The 26,644-nt window shown below is 46.2% G+C and overlaps 1 protein-coding gene across 1 annotated transcript; it reads left to right on the top strand.

Moving 5' to 3' along the window:
• The first annotated feature begins 24,561 nt into the window (after positions 1-24,561).
• On the top strand, positions 24,562-26,149 carry LOC127335008 (salicylic acid-binding protein 2). Its single transcript, XM_051361587.2, has 3 exons — positions 24,562-25,017; positions 25,405-25,542; positions 25,746-26,149. The coding sequence occupies exons 1-3, from the start codon at positions 24,634-24,636 to the stop codon at positions 26,025-26,027; spliced, it is 804 nt and encodes a 267-aa protein (XP_051217547.1). The 5' UTR covers positions 24,562-24,633; the 3' UTR covers positions 26,028-26,149.
• The last annotated feature ends 495 nt before the right edge of the window (positions 26,150-26,644 follow it).

The following is a 26,644-nucleotide window of genomic DNA, read 5'->3' as shown; positions in this document are numbered from 1 at the left end:
GAAGTAACAGGTTCAGAGCTAGACATGGTAACAAAAGTAACTAATTTTTTTGAATTTTTAGTATAGAGTGCAAGACAGTAAATAAAGCAAACTAGATAAAGTAAATGCAAGTAACTAATTTTTTTGTGTTTTTGATATAGCAAACAAGATAGCTAATAAAGTAAAACTAGCAACTAATTTTTTTTGTATTTTGATTTAGTGCAGCAAACAAAGTAGTAAATAAAACTAAGCAAGACAAAAACAAAGTAAAGAGATTGAGAAGTGGAGACTCCCCTTGCAGCGTGTCTTGATCTCCCCGGCAACGGCGCCAGAAATTTAGCTTGATGGCGTGTAACTCACACGTTCGTTGGGAACCCCAAGAGGAAGGTATGATGCGCACAGCAGCAAGTTTTCCCTCAGAAAGAAACCAAGGTTTATCGAACCAGGAGGAGCCAAGAAGCACGTTGAAGGTTGATGGCGGCGGGATGTAGTGCGGCGCAACACCAGGGATTCCGGCGCCAACGTGGAACCTGCACAACACAACCAAAGTACTTTGTCCCAACAAAACAGTGAGGTTGTCAATCTCACCGGCTTGCTGTAACAAAGGATTAACCGTATTGTGTGGAAGATGATTGTTTGCGTAAAACAAGAAACAAAGATTGCAGTAGATTGAATTTCAGTAAAGAGAATTGGACCGGGGTCCACAGTTCACTAGAGGTGTCTCTCCCATAAGATAAACAGCATGTTGGGTGAACAAATTACAGTTGGGCAATTGACAAATAAAGAGAGCATGACCATGCACATACATATCATGATGAGTATAGTGAGATTTAATTGGGCATTACGACAAAGTACATAGACCGCCATCCAACTGCATCTATGCCTAAAAAGTCCACCTTCAGGTTATCATCCGAACCCCCTCCAGTATTAAGTTGCAAAGCAACAGACAATTGCATTAAGTATGGTGCGTAATGTAATCAACAACTACATCCTTAGACATAGCATCAATGTTTTATCCCTAGTGGCAACAACACAACACAACCTTAGAACTTTCTGTCACTGTCCCAGGTGTCAATGCAGGCATGAGCCCACTATCGAGCATAAATACTCCCTCTTGGAGTTACAAGCATCTACTTGGCCAGAGCATCTACTAGTAACGGAGAGCATGCAAGATCATAAACAACACATAGATATAACTTTGATAATCAACATAACAAGTATTCTCTATTCATCGGATCCCAACAAACGCAACATATAGAATTACAGATAGATGATCTTGATCATGTTAGGCAGCTCACAAGATCCGACAATGATAGCACAATGGGGAGAAGACAACCATCTAGCTACTGCTATGGACCCATAGTCCAGGGGTAGACTACTCACACATCACTCCGGAGGCGACCATGGCGGCGTAGAGTCCTCCGGGAGATGATTCCCCTCTCCGGCAGGGTGCCGGAGGCGATCTCCTGGATCCCCCGAGATGGGATCGGCGTTGGCGGCGTCTCTGGAAGGTTTTCCGTATCGTGGCTCTCGGTACTGGGGGTTTCGTCACGGAGGCTTTAAGTAGGCGGAAGGGCAAGTCAGGAGGAGGCACAGGGGCCCCACACCATAGGCCGGCGCGGCCAAGGGGGGGGGGGGGCCGCGCCGCCCTAGGGTTTGGGCACCCTGTGGCCCCACTTCGTTTCGTCTTCGGACTTCTGGAAGCTTTGTGGCAAAATAGGCCCCTGGGCGTTGATTTCGTCCAATTCCGAGAATATTTTCTTACTAGGATTTCTGAAACCAAAAACAGCAGAAAAATGACAAGCGGCACTTCGGCATCTTGTTAATAGGTTAGTTCCAGAAAATACACGAATATGACATAAAGTGTGCATAAAACATGTAGATAACATCAATAATGTGGCATGGAACATAAGAAATTATCGATACGTCGGAGACGTATCAGACACCTCATCATCCTCCTGGTCAGTGGGGAGCCCCTGAACCTCCCGGCAAAGATTGTCCCACTCGACCCTCTCTGCAAGACCGAATTGACGTCGGAAGCGGAGGCGCCATTCCCCTGGCACCCCCGCAGGCACCCTCGCCCCATCGACGGTTATGAACGGGGACTCACAACAGCTAAAGAGTCTAGGAAATCTAGTCCCGAGTGGACCACTGCCCGTCCACCAGTCCGTCCAGAAGTAAGTCCTCCTACCGTTCCTCACCCTATGCTTGGCCCCCATTTTGAAATGCCATTTAATCTTTTGTATGTTCCAAAATTGGGAGCCATGCGTTGGGACCCCCCCGGCAAAGAGATCCCGCCCCTGCAGGTATTTAGCCCTAATCAGGTCTGCCCATAGACCTTCGGCTCCTTGGTACAGCTTCCAGATCCACTTGACCATCAGAGCGATGTTCATGGATTTGGTGTTCATAACCCCCAGGACCCCAGCGCCTTGGGTTTACACACCGTGGCCCAATCCACCATGTGATATTTGCGTTTGTCCCCAACGCCTTCCCAGAAGAAGCGCGAACGCGGCTTGTCCATCGCCTTGTGGGTGCCGTCATGTAGCAGGTACATGCTCATGGCAAACAGAGGCAAACTAGACAAGCAGGAATTCGTGAGTTCGAGCCATCCTGCAGCCCCCAGGTACAAGCCCTGCCATGGCTCAACCCTCTGAGCCACGACCTCCGGCAAAAACCCCCAGTCCGCCACCCTCAGCGGTTTGTCACTAATCGGTAGACCCAGATAAGTGATTGGGAATTTGCCAAGACGACAATTGAGCAGGTTGGCCACCCGTTGTTGTGCCGCCTGGGTGACCCCCATCACCACAACCTCGCTCTTGTCGAAGTTAATCTTCAGTCCCGACATATTCTCAAAGCAAAGTAACAAAGTCTTCAGGTTAGCAATACCCACCCCTGTGGGCTCCAACAGAATCATGGTGTCGTCTGCGTACTGCAGATGCGTCACCCCTCCCGGAATCAGGTGTGGCACAAGCCCCCTAACATGTCCTGCCGCCCTGGCCTTGCTAATGATCGCGGCCAGGCCGTCCACCATAAAGTCAAACAGGATCGGCGAGAGTGGGTCCCCTTGCCTCACTCCGCGCGCGTTTCGGAAGAAATGCCCTATTTCCCCATTGACATTGATCGCCGTCTGGCCACCCCTGACCAACTGCATCAATCTGTGCACCATCATCGAGGAGAGCCTTTCCTCAGGAGGATTTCTTGGAGAAACTCTCAATCAACTCTGTCGTAGGCCTTCTCGAAATCAAGTTTCAGGAGCAAACCCTTTTGCTTCCTAACGTGCAGCTCATGCACAATCTCATGCAAGGCAAGCGCCCCCTCGTGTAGACAGCGGCCCTTAATAAAGGCCGTTTGGCAACGGTCGATGACCCTGTGCGCAATGGGAGCTAGTCTAATCGCATAGGCTTTCGCTATAAACTTGAAGACTACGTTAATAAGCGTTATCGGCCTAAACTGTCTAATGTTATCCGCCCCTTTAACTTTGGGGATGAGAGTGATGATCCCATAGTTGAGCCGCGACGTCCACCCTCCCTAGGGCAAAGTCGTTGAGGATCTGCAGGATCGATCCTCGGAGAGGGTTCCCAGGATTAGCGTTCTTGACCCATTGAACGCCAGTGTCATAAACCTCAATGTCTCACATTGTCAGTTTGTCACCGTGAACATGCACATAGAAAAGGTGATTGGGAGTTCTCGTGTTTATGGTCGTGGCGGTATTCTAGGTTTCGTACCATGTGTGCTTCCCTCGTGGCCCGGATCAAGCCGGATCCCTTTTGCATTTTTACAGGTAATTACTAGATCTCGGAGTTTTGCATTTTTTCTGTTTGGTAGTACGTAGTTCTTCTCTGAGAACTGTTACTTATGTCTTGACTCGTGAATTCTAGTATGTCTCCATTGATTAGCCTGAGAAGTTGTGAGTACATTTCAGAAAATCCTATAACCTGCTTATCTGTGTATTGATTTTGCTGGCTAGCTCAATCTGTATACGCAATGTACAGAATTCATTACTGGTACAAATTATTCTGTGTTTATATTGTGGCTGTCGTTTGAATTGTTGGACATTTATCAAAGGAACCTTTTTCAGGCAAGGACATCTCAGAAGACCAGTATTTTTCAGAAGTTACAGATCATTCACCAAAACTCCAGAAGAGATGAACTATACTAGGACAGGCATCCATTCACATGCTTAGGTCATCTCCAATGGGGGCGACCCATCCTGCGTCCGCGAGTTCGGATGGGTCAAATCGGTCAAAAACTCGGCCCAGCGTGCGGACCCATTCTTAAAACGGATGGCCGCGACGTCTGGGACGACCCAAACCTGGCCCAAATCCGGGCATCGTTTGCGTGGCTGCGGACACCGAGCGCTAGCCTCGCGTGTCCTCTCTTGTCCTCCCGTGGCCCGCATGTCTGCCTCCCAAAACACAGCCCCCTCGCACACATCTTCCTCCCGCTCCGCCGCCACCCCAGGACCGGCGATTTGCGACAGTTGTCGACACCGGCCACCGACGTCGAGACGCCAACAAAAGGTGCGGAAGCATAGGACATGGCCCCACGCTTTCGCGGCCTCGTTGCAGCGTCAGAGGACGCTATCGCCGACGTTGTTGTCCTCTCGCCGTCGCGAGACCTCCCGCCGTCAGCAGCTTCGCTGTTGCCACCAGAGGTGAGCTCTCGTGCACCGTGCTTCCAAGACGAAAGTTGGCCGGGATGGCCATTACCTACAGGTCCCTACGGAGGCATTGGATTGCCTCCGTCCGCGAGCTGTTCGATGAAATGAGCGAACTAATTATTTATCCCATTTCATCTATAGATCATGGCGGACAGCGATGAAGAGTGGGATTTGTCCATCCCGATGAGGGATAGATATACTCTGGGCCCTCTCGGTGGAATGTCGTCTAATGTCTTGCAAGCATATGAATAAGTTCATAAGAGACCACATACCACGGTACGAGTAAAGAATACTTGTCAGGAGACGAGGTTGAACAAGGTATAGAGTGATACCGAAGATCAAACCTCAGACAAGTAAAATATCGCGTGACAAAGGGAATTGGTATCGTATGTGAATGGTTCATTCGATCACTAAAGTCATCGTTGAATATCTGGGAGCTATTATGGATCTCCAGATCCCGCTATTGGTTATTGGTCGGAGTGAGTACTCAACCATGTCCGCATAGTTCGCGAACCGTAGGGTGACACACTTAAAGTTGGATGTTGAAATGGTAGAACTTGAATATGGAATGGAGTTCGAATATTTGTTCGGAGTCCCGGATGAGATCCCGGACATCACGAGGAGTTCCGGAATGGTCCGGAGAATAAGATTCATATATAGGATGCCATTTTATGTGAATTAAAATGATCCGGAAGGTTCTATGGAAGGTTCTAGAAGGTTCTAGAAAAGTCCGGAAGAAACCACCAAGGAAGGTGGAGTCCCGGAGGGACTCCACCTCCATGGCCGGCCAACCTTAGAGGGGGAGGAGTCCCAAGTGGACTCCCCCTATGGGGGCCGGCCACCCCCCCCCCCCCCACATGGAAGGGGGGAATCCCACCCCAAGTGGGATTCCCACCTTGGGTAGGTTTCCCTATCACATGGAAGGTTTTGGGTTCGGGTCTTATTCGGAGACTTGTAGTCCAACACTTGGGGCTTCCACCTATATAATGAGGGGCCAAGGGGAGGGGGCCGGCCACCCCAAGACCACAACCTGGCCGCCCCCCTTGAGTGGCCGGCCACCCCCTCCCAAACCCTAGCCGCCCCTCTCCTCCATAAGCTCCCGCAAGCTTAGCGAAGCTCCGCCGGAGTTCTCCACCGCCACCGACACCACGCCGTCGTGCTGTCGGATTCAAGAGGAGCTACTACTTCCGCTGCCCGCTGGAACGGGAGGTGGACGTCGTCTTCATCAACAACCGAACGTGTGACCGAGTACGGAGGTGCTGCCCGTTCGTGGCGCCGGTGATCAAGATCTTCTACGCGCTTTTACGAGCGGCAAGTGAACGTCTACCGTAGCAACAAGAGCCTCATCTTGTAGGCTTTGGAATCTCTTGAAGGGTGAGACTCGATAAACCCCTCGTTGCTACCGTCTTCTAGATAGCATCTTGGCTTGGATTGCGTGTTCGCGGTAGGAATTTTTTTGTTTTCTATGCAACGTTATCCTACAGTGGTATCAGAGCCGTGTCTATGCATAGATGGTTACACGAGTAGAACACAATGGTTTTGTGGGCGTTGATGCTCTTGTTATCTTTAGTTTGAGTACTTTGCATCTTTGTGGCATAGTGGGATGAAGCGGCTCAGACTAACTTTACATGACCGCATTCATGAGACTTGTTCCTTGTTCGACATGCAACTTGTATTGCATAAGAGGCTTTGCGGGTGTCTGTCTCTCCTACTATAGTGAAGATTCAATTTACTCTTCTATTGAAAACATTAGTATCAACGTTGTGGTTCATGATCGTAGGTAGATTAGATCTCTCTCGAAAACCCTAAACCACGTAAAATATGCAAACCAAATTAGAGACGTCTAACTTGCTTTTGCAGAGTTTGGTGATGTGATATGGCCATAATATGATGATGAATATGTATGAGATGATCATTATTGTATTGTGGCAACCGGCATGGCCTTATGGTTGTCTTTAAATTTCATGTTGAGTAGTATTTCAAAGTAGTTGTAATAGTTGATACATGGAGGACAATCATGAAGACGGCGCCATTGACCTTGACGCTACGCCGACGATGATGGAGATCATGCCCGAAGATGATGTAGATCATGTCCGTGCTTTGGAGATGAAGATCAAAGGCGCAAAGACAAAAGGGCCATATCATATCACATATGAACTGCATGTGATGTTAATCCTTTTATGCATCTTATTTTGCTTAGATCGCGACGGTAGCATTATAAGATGATCCCTCACTAAAATCTCAAGATAATGAAGTGTTCATCCTTAGTAGCACCGTTGCCAAGACTTGTCGTTTCGAAGCATCTCGTGATGATCGGGTGTGATAGAATCAACAAGTGCATACAACGGGTGCAAGACAGTTTTGCACATGCGGATACTAAGGTGGCCTTGACGAGCCTAGCATGTACAGACATGGTCTCGGAACACGTGATACCGAAAGGTAGAGCATGAATCATATGGTTGATATGATGAACACTTTGAGTGTTCGCCATTGAAATCACACCTTGTCTCGTGATGATCGGACTTAGGTGCGGTGGATTTGGTTCGTGTGATCACTAAGACAATGCGAGGGATATTGTTTTGAGTGGGAGTTCACCTAGATTTTTAATTATGTTGAATTAAAATTTGAACTCAATTTGTCATAAACTTAGTCTAAACTTTTGCAAATATATGTTGTAGAGATGGCGTCCCCAATCAATTTTAACCAGTTCCTAGAGAAAGAAAAACTTAAGAGCAACGGTAGCAACTTCACCGACTGGTTCCGTCATGTGAGGATCTTCCTCTCTGGCGGAAATCTGCAATATGTGCTTGATGCACCGCTAGGCGACCCTCCTGCAGAAACTGAAACCGATGAAGTAAAAGCTGTTTACGAGACTCGGAAAACTCGGTACTCTCAAGTTCAGTGTGCCATCCTGTGCAGTCTGGAATCCGATCTTCAAAAACGTTTTGAGCACCACGATCCTCATGAGTTGATGAAAGAGCTGAAAGCTATTTTTGAGACTCATGCGGCCGTGGAGTGCTATGAAGCATCGAAACATTTCTTCAGCTGTATGATGGAAGAAGGCAGCTCCGTTAGTGAGCACATGCTCGCCATGACCGGGCATGCGAAGAAACTCAGTGACTTGGGAATAGTGATTCCTAACAGACTGGGGATTAATCGTGTCCTTCAATCACTGCCACCAAGTTATAAGAACTTTGTGATGAACTACAATATGCAGAACATGAACAAGGAGTTACCTGAACTCTTTGGCATGCTAAAAGCTGCTGAGATTGAGATCAAGAAAGAGCACCAAGTGTTGATGGTCAACAAGACCACCAGTTTCAAGAAACAGGGCAAGTCTAAGGGAAAATTCAAAAAGGGTGGCAAGAAAGCCGCCACGCCTCCTATGAAACCTAAGAACGGCCCTAAGCCTGATGCTGAGTGCTATTACTGCAAGGAGAAGGGACACTGGAAGCGTAATTGCTCCAAGTATCTGGCTGATCTGAAGAGCGGCCTTGTCAAGAAGAAGAAAGAAGGTATATCTGATATACATGTTATAGATGTTTATCTCACTGGTTCTCGTTCTAGTACCTGGGTATTTGATACTGGTTCGGTTGCTCATATTTGTAACTCGAAACAGGAACTAAAGAATAAACGAAGACTACTGAAAGATGAAGTGACGATGCGGGTTGGAAACGGATCCAAAGTCGATGTGATCGCTGTCGGCACACTTCCTCTACATCTACCTTCGGGATTAGTTTTAAGCCTAAATAATTGTTATTTTGTACCCGCGTTGAGCATGAACATTATATCTGGATCTTGTTTAATGCAAGACGGTTATTCATTCAAGTCTGAGAATAATGGTTGTTCTATTTTTATGAATAATATCTTTTATGGTCGAGCACCAGAAAAGAATGGCTTATTTCTGTTAGATCTCGATAGTAGTGATACACATATACATAACATTGATGCTAAGCGAATTAAATTGAATGATAATTCTACTTATATGTGGTACTGTCGTCTTGGTCATATTGGAGTGAAACGCATGAAGAAACTCCATACATGGATTACTTGAATCACTTGACTTTGAGTCACTTGATAGATGCGAAGCATGTCTAATGGGAAAAATGACTAAGACTCCATTTTCTGGTATGATGGAGCGAGCTACTGACTTGTTGGAAATCATACATACCGATGTGTGCGGACCAATGAGCATAGCATCGCGCGGTGGTTATTGTTATGTTCTAACCTTCACAGATGATCTGAGTAGATATGGGTATATCTATTTCATGAAACATAAATCCGAAACTTTCGAGAAGTTTAAGGAATTCCAAAGTGAAGTAGAAAATCAACGTAACAAGAAGATTAAATTTCTACGATCTGATCGTGGAGGTGAATATCTGAGTTATGAGTTTGGCATGCATTTAAAGAAATGCGGAATACTTTCACAATTGACACCGCCGGGAACACCTCAACGAAACGGTGTGTCCGAACGTCGTAATCGAACTCTCTTAGATATGGTTCGTTTTATGATGTCTCTTACTGATTTGCCGTTATCATTTTGGATTTATGCATTAGAGACAGCCGCATTCACTTTAAATAGAGCACCATCAAAATCCATAGAAACGACACCGTATGAATTATGGTTTAATAAGAAACCTAAGCTGTCGTTCCTGAAAGTTTGGGGTTGCGAAGCCTATGTAAAGAAGTTACAACCGGACAAGCTAAAACCCAAAGCGGAGAAATGCATCTTCATAGGTTACCCTAAGGAAACTATAGGGTACACTTTCTATCACAAATCCGAAGGCAAAATGTTTGTTGCTAAGAACGGAACCTTTCTTGAGAAAGAATTTCTCACTAAAGAAGTGACTGGAAGAAAAGTAGAACTCGATGAGATTGATAAATCTATACTCCTTGATCAGAGTAGCGCAGTACCGGAAGTTGTACCTGTACCGTCTACACCAGCGACAGAGGAAGCTAATGATAATGATCATGAAACTTCGAACGAGGAAACTACTGAACCTCGCAGATCGACAAGGGAGCGTGCCACTCCTGATTAGTATGATCCTTGTCTAAATGTCATGATTGTGGATAACAATGATGAGGACCCTGCGACGTATGAAGAAGCGATGATGAGCCCAGATTCCAACAAATGGCAAGAAGCCATGAAATCCGAAATGGGATCCATGTATGATAACAAAGTATGGACTTTGGTAGACTTACCTGATAGCCGAAAGGCTGTCGAGAATAAATGGATCTTCAAGAGAAAAACAGATGCTGATGGTAATATTACTGTCTATAAAGCTCGACTTGTCGCAAAGGGTTTCCGACAAATTCAAGGAGTTGACTACGATGAGACTTTCTCACCTGTAGCGAAGCTAAAATCTGTGAGGATTTTGTTAGCAATAGCTGCATTTTTCGATTATGAGATTTGGCAGATGGATGTCAAAACGGCGTTCCTTAATGGAGACATTGAGGAAGAGTTGTATATGGTACAACCCAAAGGTTTTGTCGATCCTAAAAATGCTGACAAAGTATGCAAACTTCAGCGTTCAATCTATGGACTGAAGCAAGCATCAAGAAGTTGGAACCGACGCTTTGATAAGGTGATCAAAGACTTCGGGTTTATACAGTGTCATGGAGAGGCCTGTATTTACAAGAAAGTGAGTGGGAGCTCTGTAGCATTCCTGATATTATATGTAGATGACATATTATTGATCGGGAATGATATAGAACTATTAAGCAGTGTAAAAGGTTATTTGAATAATAGTTTTTCAATGAAAGACCTTGGTGAAGCATCGTATATATTAGGCATCAAGATTTATAGAGATAGATCAAGACGCCTAATAGGGCTATCACAGAGTACATATCTGGACAAGATTCTAAAGAAGTTTAGAATGGACGAAAGTAAGAAAGGGTTCTTACCTATGTTACCAGGCAAGGTCTTGAGTAAGACTCAAGGACCGGCTACGGCAAAAGAAAGAGAAAGGATGAGTAATATCCCCTATGCCTCGGCAGTAGGATCTATCATGTATGCCATGCTATGTACTAGACCGGATATAGCACATGCTGTTGGTTTGACTAGCAGATATCAAAGTGATCCAGGAATGGAACACTGGACAGCGGTCAAGAATATCCTGAAGTACTTGAAAAGAACTAAGGATATGTTTCTTTGTTATGGAGGTGACCAAGAGCTCGTTGTAAGTGGTTACACCGATGCAAGTTGGAACACTGATCATGATGACTCTAAGTCACAATCTGGGTACGTGTTTATATTGAATGGTGCTGCAGTAAGCTGGGCAAGCTCAAAGCAGTGCACGGTGGCGAAGTCTTCAACAGAATCAGAGTACATAGCGGCTTCAGAGGCTTCATCAGAAGCGGTATGGATGAAGAGGTTCATTGTAGAGCTCGGTGTGGTTCCTAGTGCATTAGACCCATTAATCATTTATTGTGATAACATGGGTGCCATCGCCAATGCACAAGAGCCAAGGTCACACAAGAGGCTGAAGCATATCAAGCTGCGTTACCACTCGATTCACGAATACATCGAAGATGGAGAAGTAAAGATTTGCAAAGTACACACTGATCTGAATGTAGCAGATCCGTTGACTAAAGCTCTCCCTAGGGCAAAGCATGACCAACACCAGAATGCCATGGGTGTTAGGTATATTACAATGTAATCTAGATTATTGACTCTAGTGCAAGTGGGAGACTGAAGGAGATATGCCCTAGAGGCAATAATAAAGTGGTTATTATTTATATCTTTATGTTTATGACAAATGTTTATATATCATGCTATAATTGTATTAACCGAAACATTAGTACATGTGTGATGTGTAGACAACAAAGAGTCCCTAGTATGCCTCTTAACTAGCTTGTTGATTAATGGATGATTAGTTTCATAATCATGAACATTGGATGTTATTAATAAACAAGGTTATATCATTGTATGAATGATGTAATGGACACACCCAATTAAGCGTAGCATAAGATCACGTCTTTAAGTTATTTGCTATAAGCTTTTGATACATAGTTACCTAGTCCTTATGACCATGAGATCATGTAAATCACTTATACCGGAAAGGTACTTTGATTACACCAAACGCCACTGCGTAAATGGGTGGTTATAAAGGTGGGATTAAGTATCCGGAAAGTATGAGTCGAGGCATATGGATCAACAGTGGGATTTGTCCATCCCGATGACGGATAGATATACTCTGGGCCCTCTCGGTGGAATGTCGTCTAATGTCTTGCAAGCATATGAATAAGTTCATAAGAGACCACATACCACGGTACGAGTAAAGAGTACTTGTCAGGAGACGAGGTTGAACAAGGTATAGAGTGATACCGAAGATCAAACCTCGGACAAGTAAAATATCGCGTGACAAAGGGAATTGGTATCGTATGTGAATGGTTCATTCGATCACTAAAGTCATCGTTGAATATGTGTCAGCCATTATGGATCTCCAGATCCCGCTATTGGTTATTGGTCGGAGTGAGTACTCAACCATGTCCGCATAGTTCGCGAACCGTAGGGTGACACACTTAAAGTTGGATGTTGAAATGGTAGAACTTGAATATGGAATGGAGTTCGAATATTTGTTCGGAGTCCCGGATGAGATCCCGGACATCACGAGGAGTTCCGGAATGGTCCGGAAAATAAGATTCATATATAGGATGTCATTTTATGTGAATTAAAATGATCCGGAAGGTTCTATGGAAGGTTCTAGAAGGTTCTAGAAAAGTCCGGAAGAAACCACCAAGGAAGGTGGAGTCCCCGGGACTCCACCTCCATGGCCGGCCAACCCTAGAGGGGGAGGAGTCCCAAGTGGACTCCCCCTATGGGGGCCGGCCACCCCCCACATGGAAGGGGGGAATTCCACCCCAAGTGGGATTCCCACCTTGGGTAGGTTTCCCTATCACATGGAAGGTTTTGGGTTCGGGTCTTATTCGGAGACTTGTAGTCCAACACTTGGGGCTTCCACCTATATAATGAGGGGCCAAGGGGAGGGGGCCGGCCACCCCAAGACCACAACCTGGCCGCCCCCCTTGAGTGGCCGGCCACCCCCTCCTAAACCCTAGCCGCCCCCTCTCCTCCATAAGCTCCCGCACGCTTAGCGAAGCTCCGCCGGAGTTCTCCACCGCCACCGACACCACGCCGTCGTGCTGTCGGATTCAAGAGGAGCTACTACTTCCGCTGCCCGCTGGAACGGGAGGTGGACGTCGTCTTCATCAACAACCGAACGTGTGACCGAGTACGGAGGTGCTGCCCGTTCGTGGCGCCGGTGATCAAGATCTTCTACGCGCTTTTGCAAGCGGCAAGTGAACATCTACCGCAGCAACAAGAGCCTCATCTTGTAGGCTTTGGAATCTCTTCAAGGGTGAGACTCGATAAACCCCTCATTGCTACCGTCTTCTAGATTGCATCTTGGATTGGATTGCGTGTTCGCGGTAGGAAATTTTTCTTTTTCTATGCAACGTTATCCTACAGTATGTACTCCTGTGATCTGAATTATTTGTCGTGGATTTAGGCAACCTAAATTTATTCAATCCGCGACAATTAATTAAGATCAGATGTAGTAACAATTTTTAGTATGTAAGTACTATTTAGTGGCAACAGTTTTTTAGGTTAAAGTGTTGAACTGTGTAAAAATGATGCAACATTTTTGACACATTTATGTAGAAAAACAAAATACCATTATTTGATTACAAATGTTGGAAGATCCCATATCATTGCTGCGAAAAATATCTAGCTTAATAGTTTTCCCGTGTACTATAAAAAACCAGCGCTAGGCATGAGCCGACTATTAAAAGCCACCATCAACTGCCTTTACGACCGTCGGATCAACTTAGGTGAGCGAACTTGACGCATCCAATCGTGGTACAAAAATGATTCGTATGTATCATTTTTTCATAGTATGTAACACCGGTCCCCAAAATTTTCATTTATTCGCGAAATAATGGTACAAAACAATATTGAGTGCAATATTTTTCTCCATGTATGTAATATTTTAAAAAACTTAATATTTTTATACAACATTCTTTGCAATGCATCCAACATATTGGTCTAATTTATCCAACATGACACGATAACATATGTAATATTGGTGCAAATCTCTCTATACCATATCCATGGAGATAACACCATGCCCGATTAAGGCCGCGAAAAATTGTTGTAGCATTTTAAACACACCAATGTAGCAAAAAAGGCTATCCAACAAATTACAAGGTTACAGGAAAAATGTTGGTAAGGTGTGCCATTGTTTGTAACAAAATATATTAATGCATCCAACATATATGATTAAGGCATCCAACATTTCAAAACATGTCTACAACATTAGAAAACTATTCTAGCGTAAATCAAAATTAACATTGCAACATTTTACATGTGGATACACACCAAAAAATAAATAAGTTTGTAGCAAATCACAACATCATATGCAACATCGGTAAATCCCAAAAAATTGACCTTGTCATTGACCATGCACAATGCGTCAAATCAACCTCACCGACAACGAGCAATCGTGAGAGTTTTTTATTTTTCAACAAGTGAGGGGTCTAGAAGGACCCCGATGAAATCCGTTAACAACCTGCCAGGTATAGTTTACATAGACCCTTTCACAACACTCGCACAAAGAACGCAGAAATTTGAAGTAAGGGTCTCCGAATTTCCAGAAAACACCATAACACAAAAGAAGATCAAGCAATCCAGTGACTGAGTGCCACCGCCACCAAACGCGGGCAATCTCAAGGTGAAGCTGCCGAGATTCAAGCGATGAGCGCTTGAAAGCCCAATTCCGATGAAGAGTCTCTGCCGCCGGCCGTTGAACTGCCAATGGGGATGTACCACTTGGAAGCAACACACCGCCAAGCTCCGGGGCAGAGAACCGATCAAGGCTTCCACGATGGAGGTAGAGATTGGGCTGCCCAGCTAGCCAAGGATCATAGCGTCGAACATCGACGGCATGTGTTCCACACAAAGGAGCTTGCTGAGCACAGCTCCATAGCACCTCGCAGGAAGAAGCCGAGGCGGCTCACTGAGAGAAGCCACCCTGCCGTCGAACTCCTCCTCGCCACCACAGCAGGCTAGGGAAGAAAGCAGCCAAGAGCTTCTCCAACAGAAGCAACGCCAACGAGGAAGACAAGATCCAAGGCCTAGCTCCAAAAGAGGCGAACCGCTCTTTCGCGCCTCCTCACCACCACAGGCGGCCGGGAGAGAAGAAAGAAAGCACCTTGCTACTCCAGAACGGCGCCCCATCGCTGCCATAGCCGGTTAGGAGCTTTATCCTTTTCGTAGCAAAAACTAGGAAAATCAGATCTTGGAGCCACCACTTTAGTGATGAAGGTGTGATGACGGGTCAAGCACACGCCCGTTGGGAACCCCAAGAGGAAGGTGTGATGCGTAGAGCAGCAAGTTTTCCCTCAGTAAGAAACCAAGGTTATCGAACTAGTAGGAGTCAAGGAACACGTGAAGGTTGTTGGTGGCGGAGTATAGTGCGGCGCAACACCAGGGATTCCGGCGCCAACGCGGAACCTGCACAACACAATCCAAATACTTTGCCCCAACTTAACAGTGAGGTTGTCAATCTCACCGGCTTGCTGTAAACAAAGGATTAAATGTATGATGTGGAAAATGATGTTTGTATGCGAAGAACAGTAAAGAACAATGTTTGCAGTAGATTGTATTCAGATGTAAAAGAATGGACCGGGGTCCACGGTTCACTAGTGGTGTCTCTCCAATAAGAAATAGCATGTTGGGTGAACAAATTACAGTTGGGCAATTGACAAATAAAGAGGGCATAACAATGCACATACATATCACGATGACTAGTGTGAGATTTAATTGGGCATTACGACAAAGTACATAGACCGCTATCCAGCATGCATCTATGCCTAAAAAGTCCACCTTCGGGTTAGCATCCGCACCCCTTCCAGTATTAAGTTGCAAACAACAGACAATTGCATTAAGTATGGTGCGTAATGTAATCAACACAAATATCCTTAGACAATGCATTGATGTTTTATCCCTAGTGGCAGCAGCACATCCACAACCTTAGAACTTTCTGGCACTGTCCCAGATTTAATGGAGGCATGAACCCACTATCGAGCATAAATACTCCATGTTGGAGTTACAAGTATCAACTTGGCCAGAGCCTCTACTAGCAACGGAGAGCATGCAAGATCATAAACAACACATATATGATAGATTGATAATCAACTTGACATAGTATTCCATATTCATCGGATCCCAATAAACACAACATGTAGCATTACAAATAGATGATCTTGATCATGATAGGAAGCTCACAAGATCTAACATGATAGCACAATGAGGAGAAGACAACCATCTAGCTACTGCTATGGACCCATAGTCCAGGGGTGAACTACTCACATCAATCCGGAGGCGATCATGGTGATGAAGAGTCCTCCGGGAGATGATTTCCCTCTCCGGCAGGGTGCCGGAGGCGATCTCCTGAATCCCCCGAGATGGGATTGGCGGCGGCGGCGTCTCTGGAAGGTTTTCCGTATCGTGGCTCTCGGTACTGGGGTTTTCGCGACGAAGGCTATAAGTAGGCGGAAGGGCAGGGTTGGAGGCGGCGCGAGGGGCCCACCCCATAGGGCGGCGCAGGCCCCCCTTAGGCCACGCGGCGCTATGGTGGCAGCGCCTCGTCGCCCCACTTCGTATCCCCTTCGGTCCTCTGGAAGCTTCGTGGAAAAATAAGACCCTGGGCGTTGATTTCGTCCAGTTCCGAGAATATTTCCTTTGTAGGATTTCTGAAACCAAAAACAGCAGAAAACAACAGCTGGCTCTTCGGCATCTTGTCAATAGGTTAGTGCCAGAAAATGCATAATAATGATATAAAGTGTGTATAAAACATGTGAGTATCATCATAAAAGTAGCATGGAACATAAGAAATTATAGATACGTTTGAGACGTATCAAGGCGGCGTTGCCAGTCCCTAAAACATGCTCCAACCAGAGGAGCAGCAGCAAGGCAAGCAACAACCCTAAGACGTCGTGGATCTAGCGGTCGAGATCTAGAGCTCCGCCTACTCTACGGGGCATACGTCCAAACACCGACATAAGATGAAAAACAAGAAGAACTACAAATCTAAACCCTAGACTACTTCGACGCCTAGCCTAAACCAACTCCGGCTAGCTATTCCGGTGGAGTGGTTGTCGGTGCCCCGATCAAAGGGGAACAACCCTGAAGGTTAGTGTAGCAGGAGGAGAGCGAGGGATGGGGAAAGTCAGTTGAGAGCACTCGTGACTCGTGGGAGCTAGCTAGCTATTTTCTATGGACATACAATGTATTCATTTAAACTACAGCACTCCACAACATAATACGAAGGAAGCTAGATTGATACAATATCAAAGAGAAAAAAACTAACTTTTTTCCAAGCGGCGATTTTCATTACCAAAGAGATAACGAAAAACATAGTAACAAGGCCTGGGGCCAAAAGAAAAAGCAGCAGGGGGAAAGCGCCGCCTACTGCTAGCGTTCGAGAAGGGAGGGAGTTAGGAGTTTTACAAACTTGCAACCACAAACTATCTATGATTATAGAACCTTCCATGAAACTAGGTAACAAAACAATGCAACAGCCCACAGGCAAACCAAAGAGATAAAGCATTTGCAACATCACGATCATCCGTTTCCATATCTCCAGCTTCATCGTCGATTCTCCCCGCATCCATCAAGCGAAGCGGTTGGTGTTGATCAGTAGCCGATCGACTTCCACCAGTGTTGTCAGCAGTACCAGCAAGCCTCAGTAAACCATCAACACCAGCACGAATGTCCTCCACGTCTTTCTCATTGTGTAAACCTGCATGAACATAGTAGAATAGCTTATTAGTTTAAAAGGGGTTTTTATCAATTTGTGTTCAAAAGAAGCTTTGTTCCTGAGTTTCCAGATAGCCCAACAAACATCAACTAACCCTGCAATCTGGGTGTTTCTGCTAGCAGGAATGAACTGAGAGAACCACTCGAAAAACTAGGTGAAGGATCCAAGTCTCGTTGGAGCTCCAATTGCCTGAGCAACAACACTCCAAACAATTTTGGCAGCTGGACAACTAAACAAGAGATGAGAGATGGATTCATCTTTATTCCAAAATTGATATGCAAAGTTCCTAAGCAAGTTCCGTTTCAGTAGATTATCCTTTGTTGCAATAGAATCATGCCAAATAAGCCACAACCAGATTTTGATTTTGAGAGGTATCTTACTTTTCCATAAGTGTTTGAAATTCTATCCAAACCACATCCACACATGTGCTTGTAGATAACATTTGACGGTCAATTTGCCTCCTTTTGCCCATTTCCAGAAGGGTTTGTCTGTCTCTTCACTAAGATTAGTTTGAGACACAATTTGAGTCACCCCATGGATCTGCATAGCAACATCCGGTGTCATCCATCTCCTGAAAGAAAATCTCTAGTTCAAAGCTGCCGCCTCAGCGACTATAACAGATTGTTCAACACAAATCTCATAAATATCAGGAAACTTGTCTTTCAAAGGACACTGATCACACCAAGCACCCCCCCAGAAACTGGTGTTTCTGTCATCACATACCTGCATCCTTCTCCCACTCAGATATATGTGTTTAACCTGTAACATATCTTTCTAGAGGGGAGAGTCACCAGGTTTGTTCTTTATATAAAAAACATCTCCGCCCCTCAAGTATTTCTGTCTCATCAGATTTTTCCATGGGCCATAGGCATTCTCAAGCTTCCACCACCACTTGCACATCACGCTACGATTAAACTTGTATAGATTCTTCAAACCCAACCCCCCATTTTTTCTTGGGTTTACAGATCCAAAAATGATATTTCTTTTTATCAGCACTCCCAGCCCAGAAAAAAAGGATCTGATGGGCTTGTCAACCTCTTAAATATTTGTTTTATGTAACAATCTCATAGACATCTCGTAAACATCAATGCTAGATAGGCAGGCATCAATTTTAACCACTCTCTCACCAATAGACATAGAGTTTCCAACCCAACCACTCATTTTCCTCTTTGTTTTCTCACCAAGGAAACCCATCTCTGCCATAGTCGGTCTCCTTGCACACACATGGGTACCAAGTATTTTATGGGCCAAACCCCTTGCTGACAATTAAATAAAGCAGCAAAATCCTGTGCTTTTGCATCATCATCAAGCACCATCATCACTTCACTTTTTTCAAAATTGATTTTCAACCCAGACATACATTAAAAAATGTACAACATGCGTTTCAAATTTACAGCTTGCTCTTCACTATCTTGAATCAGGAGAATGGTGTCATCAGCATATTGAAGACAACTACCCCTTTATCCACCAAGTTACTAGCCAATCCAGAAATCAGACCATTTTGTTGTGCCAAAGAAACCATTTTGGACAAAATATTAGCTACCATGTTGAACAGGAAATGGGCAAAAGGGTCACCCTGTCTAACTCCTTTGCGGCTAGCAAAATAGGGACCAACATTATCATTGAATTTCATGCTCAAGGTGCCTTTTGTGACCACCTCTTTTTTTATCCAAATGAGCCAATTATCACTGAACCCTTTCTGTGAGCAATGGTCAAAATAAATCCAGTTGACTTTATCACGAGCTTTTTCAAAATAACTTTTCAGAACTACCCCCTGTTGCTTCCTGAATTTGCTCTCCCCTAGAACTTCTTGAAGCAGCATAATCCCACCATTAATGAATCTTTCTTTGACAAAGGCAGTTTAACATGGGGACAAAAGCTTATCCATAGCAGGCATAGCTCTGACAGTGAGAGTTTTTGTGAAGATTTCGAACAAAACTTGCAACAAATAGATGGATCTAAATTTTTGAATTCTGTCTGCCTCATCACTCTTTGGAATCAAGTTCAATCTTGTGGTCATAAAAATCATGAAACACAACCATCAAATCAGTTTTGATTATATCCCAACACTCTTGATAAAATTCAATGGGAATCCCATCAGGGACTGCACCTTTATTCTTTTCCATTTGGTCTATCACATTTTTGACTTATTCCTCTGTTAATCTCCTACTCATATTCTCCCTGTCAATATCATTTAATTTTTCATCAGTATTTCAAATGTCACTATTTAATCTGACTCGAGTGTGCTCCATAGGCCCAAAGAGATTTTTATAAAATTAAGTAGCATGTTTCAAGAGATCCTCATCTCCTTGGATCACTGAATCACCATGTTTCGGAGAGAAAATAGTACTTTTTTTTTCTTGCAACCATTAGCAATCCTATGAAAATATGCAGTATTGTTGTCCTCCTGGAGCCACTACGGGAAAACAATTCATTGCCGTGCGACAATTCGCACGGCAAAGGCCCTTATTTGCCCGGCAAAGGTTTTGCCGTGCGTCGACGCACGGCAACGTCTGCACGGCAAAGAAACCGACGGCAACGAAGACATTGTCGTGCGCCAGACCAAACCGCACGGCAAAGGCCTTTACCGTGCGCGCGCAACGTTGCCGTGCGGCCGCCCCTTTGCCGTGCGCGTGATCTTTGCCGTGCACTCGCACCTTTGCCGTGCGGCTGATCTCTGCCGTGCGCCGTCCTCTTTGCCGTGCGCCACCTCGTTGCCGTGCGCCTGCCTCTGCCGGGCCGTGCTCCCTTTGCCGTGCGGCCAAGCCCCAGCACGCACGGCAAAGGAATCTCCAGGCACACCCACTGGCTTCCCAGGAGCACAGGCTTGCGCCACGTGGCACCTTTGCCGTGTGTATGCACACGGCAAAGTGACCAAAAGTCCTTTGCCGTGTGCATACACACGGCAAAGGCCCCTGGTTTTTTCATTTTTTTGCTGCTTTTCATTAATCCCTGCATTTCAAAATTGCATTTCACATATATATAACATATACAACATATATATTCACCATAGCATCACCAAACACATCAACAACACCACAAATACATCGAGCACACATAGTTCTAATGGTGCAAAAGTAGCTCCCCTAAACCCTAAACCCTAAACTGGGGAGGCTTCGAGCCCTAAACCCCTCTAAATCCCTAACCACAACGCCAGACCTGCAGAATCATGCATCATAAACCCTAACCCTAACCCTAAACCCTAAACCTATACCTAACCATAAATACTTACCCTTTAACCTAAACCCTAGCCCTAGCCCCTAAACCCTAGCCCTAACCCTACACCTAACCCTAACCAGTAGATCAGGCACACCGTCGATCGTGTGATAATGGCTCTAGCTGCGGGTATATGTGCCAAAGGGTCCCAATCTTGGTTCTACATGTGTATATGTACTAAACAAACCTAAAAGAATGAAAAGTTACATTGGTGCACCCTCGCGCGGAGAAATCTAGGGGGGTAGACGCGCCGGGGCACACGTTCCGCTGTTTTGGGGGGAGGAGGGGGATAACGACCGCCGGAGCACCGGAACCCCACCAAACCTTGCATGTGGACCTATGCTATGTGTCGAAGTGTAGTGCAAGGTCTAATGGTGCAAAAGTAGCTCCCCTAAACCCTAAACCCTAAACTGGGGAGGCTTCGAGCCCTAAACCCCTCTAAATCCCTAAACCACGACGCCGGAGCTGCAGAACCATGCATCATAAACCCTAACCCTAACCCTAAACCCTAAACCTATACCTAACCATAAATACTTACCCTTTAACCTAAACCCTAGCCCTAGCCCCTAAACCCTATCCCTAACCCTACACCTAACCCTAACCAGTAGATCAGGCACACCCTCGATCGTGTGATAATGGCTCTAGCTGCGGGTATATGTGCCAAAGGGTCCCAATCTTGGTTCTACATGTGTATATGTACTAAACAAACCTAAAAGAATGAAAAGTTACATTGGTGCACCCTCGCGCGGAGAAATCTAGGGGGGTAGACCCGCCGGGGCACACGTTCCGCTGTTTTGGGGGAGGAGGGGGATAACGACCGCCGGAGCACCGAAACCCCACCAAACCTTGCATGTGGACCTATGATATGTGTCAAAGTGTGGTGCAAGGTCTAATGGTGCAAAAGTAGCTCCCCTAAACCCTAAACCCTAAACTGGGGAGGCTTCGAGCCCTAAACCCCTCTAAATCCCTAAACCACGTCGCCGGAGCTGCAGAACCATGCATCATAAACCCTAACCCTAACCCTAAACCCTAAACCTATACCTAACCATAAAAACTTACCCTTTAACCTAAACCCTAGCCCTAGCCCCTAAACCCTAGCCCTAACCCTACACCTAACCCTAACCAGTAGATCAGGCACACCGTCGATCGTGTGATAATGGCTCTAGCTGCGGGTATATGTGCCAAAGGGTCCCAATCTTGGTTCTCCATGTGTATATGTACTAAAAAAACCTAAAAGAATGAAAAGTTACATTGGTGCACCCTCGCGCGGAGAAATCTAGGGGGGTAGACCCGCCGGGGCACATGTTCCGCTGTTTTGGGGGGAGGAGGGGGATAACGACCGCCGGAGCACCGGAACCCCACCAAACCTTGCATGTGGGCCTATGCTATGTGTCAAAGTGTGGTGCAAGGTCTAATGGTGCAAAAGTAGCTCCCCTAAACCCTAAACCCTAAACTGGGGAGGCTTCGAGCCCTAAACCCCTCTAAATCCCTAAACCATGACGCCGGAGCTGCAGAACCATGCATCATAATCCCTAACCCTAACCCTAAACCCTAAACCTATACCTAACCATAAATACTTACCCTTTAACCTAAACCCTAGCCCTAGCCCCTAAACCCTAGCCCTAACCCTACACCTAACCCTAACCAGTAGATCAGGCACACCGTCGATCGTGTGATAATGGCTCTAGCTGCGAGTATATGTGCCAAAGGGTCCCAATCTTGGTTCTCCATGTGTATATGTACTAAACAAACCTAAAAGAATGAAAAGTTACATTGGTGCACCCTCGCGCGGAGAAATCTAGGGGGGTAGACCCGCCGGGGCACACGTTCCGCTGTTTTGGGGGGAGGAGGGGGATAACGACCGCCGGAGCACCGGAACCCCACCAAACCTTGCATGTGGGCCTATGCTATGTGTCAAAGTGTGATGCAAGGTCTAATGGTGCAAAAGTAGCTCCCCTAAACCCTAGACCCTAGCCCTAACCCTACGCCGAACCCTAACGAGTAGATCAGGCACACCTTCGATCGTGTGATAATGGCTCGAGCTGCGGGTGTATGTGCCAAAGGGTCCCAATCTTGGTTCTCCATGTGTATATGTCCTAAACAAACCTAAAAGAATGAAAATGTACATTGTTGCACCCTCGCGCGGAGAAATCTAGGGGGGTAGACCCGCCGGGGCACACGTTCCGCTGTTTTGGGGGGAGGAGGGGGAGAACGACCGCCGGAGCACCGGAACCCCACCAAATCTTGCATGTGGGCCTATGCTCTGTGTTAAAGTGTGGTTCAAGGTGTGATTCACCAAATGGTGCATGGCATGGATCCCCGGTCTGACATTCCTCACCTTCGGGCGATAACACTTAACAGATTCCTGGACGTGTACGGTGAAGTGTCCCGCCGCGGGTATATCAGGGGCTAGACTGTGCCAAAGGGTGCCACACATGGTTTTCCATATGTCCATGGACTAAACAAACCTAAACCTATGAAAAGGTATATTGGTGGAACCTCGCGCGGAGAAATCTAGGGGGTAGACCATCCGGGGCCCACAGACAGCCGTTTTTAGGGGGGAATGACCCCCGGAGCACCGGAATGCCACCAAAACTTGCAAGTGGACCTAAAACCTAACCCTAACAAACCTAAAAGAATGAAAAAGTACATTTTGCACCCTCGCGCGGAGAAATCTACGGGGGTAGACCCGCCGTCCCGCTGTTTTTGGGGGAAGGAGGGGGACGGCCGCCGGAGCACCGGAACCCTGATATATGTGGGGGATGAACATGGAGACTAATTTTGTATTGCACATAGTGTAATAAATAGTCATCAAAAAGAAAAACTAATTAACAAAATAAATATAAGTAGTAGATGAAATAAAATAGTTAGAAAAACAAATAAAATGTATATTGGCGCACGGCAAAGGGAGCAGCGCACGGCAAAGGACCCTTTGCCGTGCAACTGGTCTGTCTGCACGGCAAAGGGGCGAGACACGGCAGTGCCCAGGCCTTTGCCGTGCATTGTTTCTTTGCCGTGCGGCTTGCAGGGACTTTGCCGTCCTACTATCATTGCCGTGCGCTGCTCCCGGTTTCTTGCCGTGAGATATTGCTTTGCCGTGCGCCAAGTCTTTCTTTGCCGTGCTAGGTTTCTTTGCCGTGCGCTGCTCCCAGACTTTGCCGTGCGTGTTGACGTTGCCGTGCGGTCTGCTTGCTGCGCACGGCAAAGAAATCTTTGCCGTGCAGCAGCTCACGGCAAAGATAGGCTGCACGGCAGCGCCTGATTTTCCCGTAGTGAGCAGCCAATTTTCTCTTGACCTTTGGTGCCAGAAACTTTCCTCTTTATCAAGAATATCAAGCAACTTTTGTTGAATTTGAGCCCTCCTCCTAATGTCAACAAAAAGAGATCTAGCAAGCTACTAGTTACTATTTGCATCGTGGTTGGCTAAAATGTACAGAGCTAGCTAGGAGTAACGAACAAGCTAGGAGAGATAGTAACATGAACGTGCAGGTGCAGGCTGTGCTGGTGAGGTGGGGCTACACCCATCTGCTGCGTTGACGAGGAAACAGGTACTACGTGAAGGGAGAGGTGGGCCTACGCGCGGGACATGGACGGCAACGCGCCACGTGATGAACCGGCTGATCGCTACAGACATAAGTAAATCCGTCACCTAGACATCAAATCCAGAGATTCGGTTCATCTTCTCTAAAAATCAAGTTGCAGATCTTCACCAAGCCTCTTTCATTGCTGTTGCTGTTGTATGAGCAGTGTAGACACAGTATCAATCTTTTGTCAACGGTTAAAATTGAAGCAGGATGATAGAGTACGTGTTTGTCTAGTATACGTATAGGTAACTTGTATTGTAATCTATGTTGTATCCTTGTCTATGTAATGAAAGAGGAGAGAGCCAGCCGAACATGGTGTGCAACCAAACCAATCTATTCCGCATTTTAAAGCACACAAAAACTACAGAGCCACATGGAGGCTCCCGCGGGCAAAGCTGCATGCAGCAAGCACATCGTCCTGGTGCACGGCGCATGCCACGGCGGCTGGTCCTGGTACAAGGTGGCCACGCGGCTCAGGTCAGCCGGGCACCGCGTCAGCACGCCTGACCTCGCGGCGTCGGGCATCGACCCCAGGCCGCTGCGCGAGGTGCCGACGTTCCGCGACTACAGCAAGCCGCTGCTGGACCTCCTGGAGTCCCTCCCTGCCGAGGAGAAGGTCGTGCTCGTCGGCCACAGTCTCGGCGGCATGAGCATCGCCCTGGCCTCCGAGCTGTTCCCGGAGAAGGTCGCCGCCGCGGTGTTCGTCACCGCCTTCATGCCGGACCACAGCTCGCCGCCGTCGTACGTGCTTGAAAAGGTACATACAGCGTGACATTATGATATCTGCATTTTTTCGATGGAGGTGTTCTCCCCCATTTCGAAAAACATATCTGTAGAGGTTCTCCATGTCCATGATCTGTCTAGCAGTAGCAGTATTCCGATACTACCCAGTTTGCTTGTCCTTTTCTTGTCTGGGAGTATAAATTCGGACGCAGGAACAAGTATCTTCACGGTCCGTAACAACACCAGCTTGATCATATCCCAAACTGTCTACTTTTTGTACTTCCTTTGTTCGTAAAAGGATGTCACTATTTATTGTGTAGATAAATTTAAACTTACACAAACCTCTGATATTTTTTATAGACAGAGGAAGTACTTGTGATTACTGAATGATTGATTGATCTATTTTTTTCTCTCTAAAAAGTTCGTGGAGGGGAGGACGGCCGAGGACTGGATGGACACGGAGTTCAAGCCTCAAGATCCTGACGGCAAGCTGCCTATTTCCATGCTGTTCGGTCCGCTGGTCACACGAGCAAAATTGTATCAGCTGTGCTCGCCGGAGGTACCCGTTGCTTTGTTATCTATACACCTATTTGAGCATCAGTTGACTAGAACATAGCATATAAGAATCGATCAGATGTTCCTCCTAATCTGTACACTGAGATTATTCACCAAAAAGAGAGTTTTGGAAATTCTGTGATGCACTTTTATAGAGTTCTTATACTACCACAAATGAGACGTTCCTTGTACCAATTCTCATGGCAGGACCTAACGCTCGGAAGATCACTGATGAGAGTGAGTTCGATGTTCCTGGACGACCTGAGACTACAGCAGCCGTACAGCGAGGCTCGCTACGGGTCGGTGCGTAAGGTGTTCATCGTCTGCAAGGACGACCTCGCCATTGACGAGGGTTTCCAGAGGTGGATGATAGAAAACTACCCCGTCGATAAGGTGATGGAAATAGACGGCGCAGACCACTTGGCGTTGTTCTCGACACCGGCTGAGCTCGCTAGCTGTCTCGCTGACATCGCGGAAAAGTATGCTTGATGCTGGTGTGGCCGTACGTTGCTTGCTGATCTATTGGTTTGGCGTTGACATTTGTGATTAGTCCCGTTCATTATGTATTCCGTGGATTTTATTGCAATCAATTTAGACGGATGATCTTTCGACGTCGTGGCGTGACTTGTCGCTGTCTCATAATGTAGGTAAGTGTCGCCGTGGTGTGACATGTTGCTGTGCAACAGTATCAAGATAAATGTGGATGGGTATCTACGTTCACACATAATATAATCGTTGTCAACACCGACCCGGACGAATGGAACCTGGGTGCGCGCGCACCCATTTACGAAAAGTTCAAAAAAAATGCTATTTAAAATTTTCAAAAAAAATGTGAAGTAAAGTTTTGCATGTACATATTATGTTGATACTTACTCGTGTGAGTTTCACGAAAAAATACCATTGTGTGTGCATAAAAATGACAAAATATCCAAATGAGAATAGTGATACTTACCGTATATAAACGTTGATCTCTTCCACGCGCCCGGCTTTCTCACCGGCGGCAGGCGGACTGAATGGTGGAGCATATGCGTCAGGATCCAGGGGGTTTCGTCCAAGCCGCGCTGGAGCGGGAACACGCTCTGCCATAGAAGTTATACCGCAAAATT

Source organism: Lolium perenne, chromosome 2 (genome assembly GCF_019359855.2).
Source record: "Lolium perenne isolate Kyuss_39 chromosome 2, Kyuss_2.0, whole genome shotgun sequence".
NCBI lineage: Eukaryota > Viridiplantae > Streptophyta > Magnoliopsida > Poales > Poaceae > Lolium > Lolium perenne.
This window is presented reverse-complemented; position numbering and strand designations above follow the sequence as displayed.

Bases quoted from the DNA above. Each gene is read 5' to 3' on its own strand.
- LOC127335008 (XM_051361587.2), top strand. From the start codon at position 24,634: ATGGAGGCTCCCGCGGGCAAAGCTGCATGCAGCAAGCACATCGTCCTG. The intron at 25,018-25,404 runs GTACATACAGCG...CTCTCTAAAAAG, and splicing joins CGTCGTACGTGCTTGAAAAG to TTCGTGGAGGGGAGGACGGC. The intron at 25,543-25,745 runs GTACCCGTTGCT...TTCTCATGGCAG, and splicing joins ATCAGCTGTGCTCGCCGGAG to GACCTAACGCTCGGAAGATC.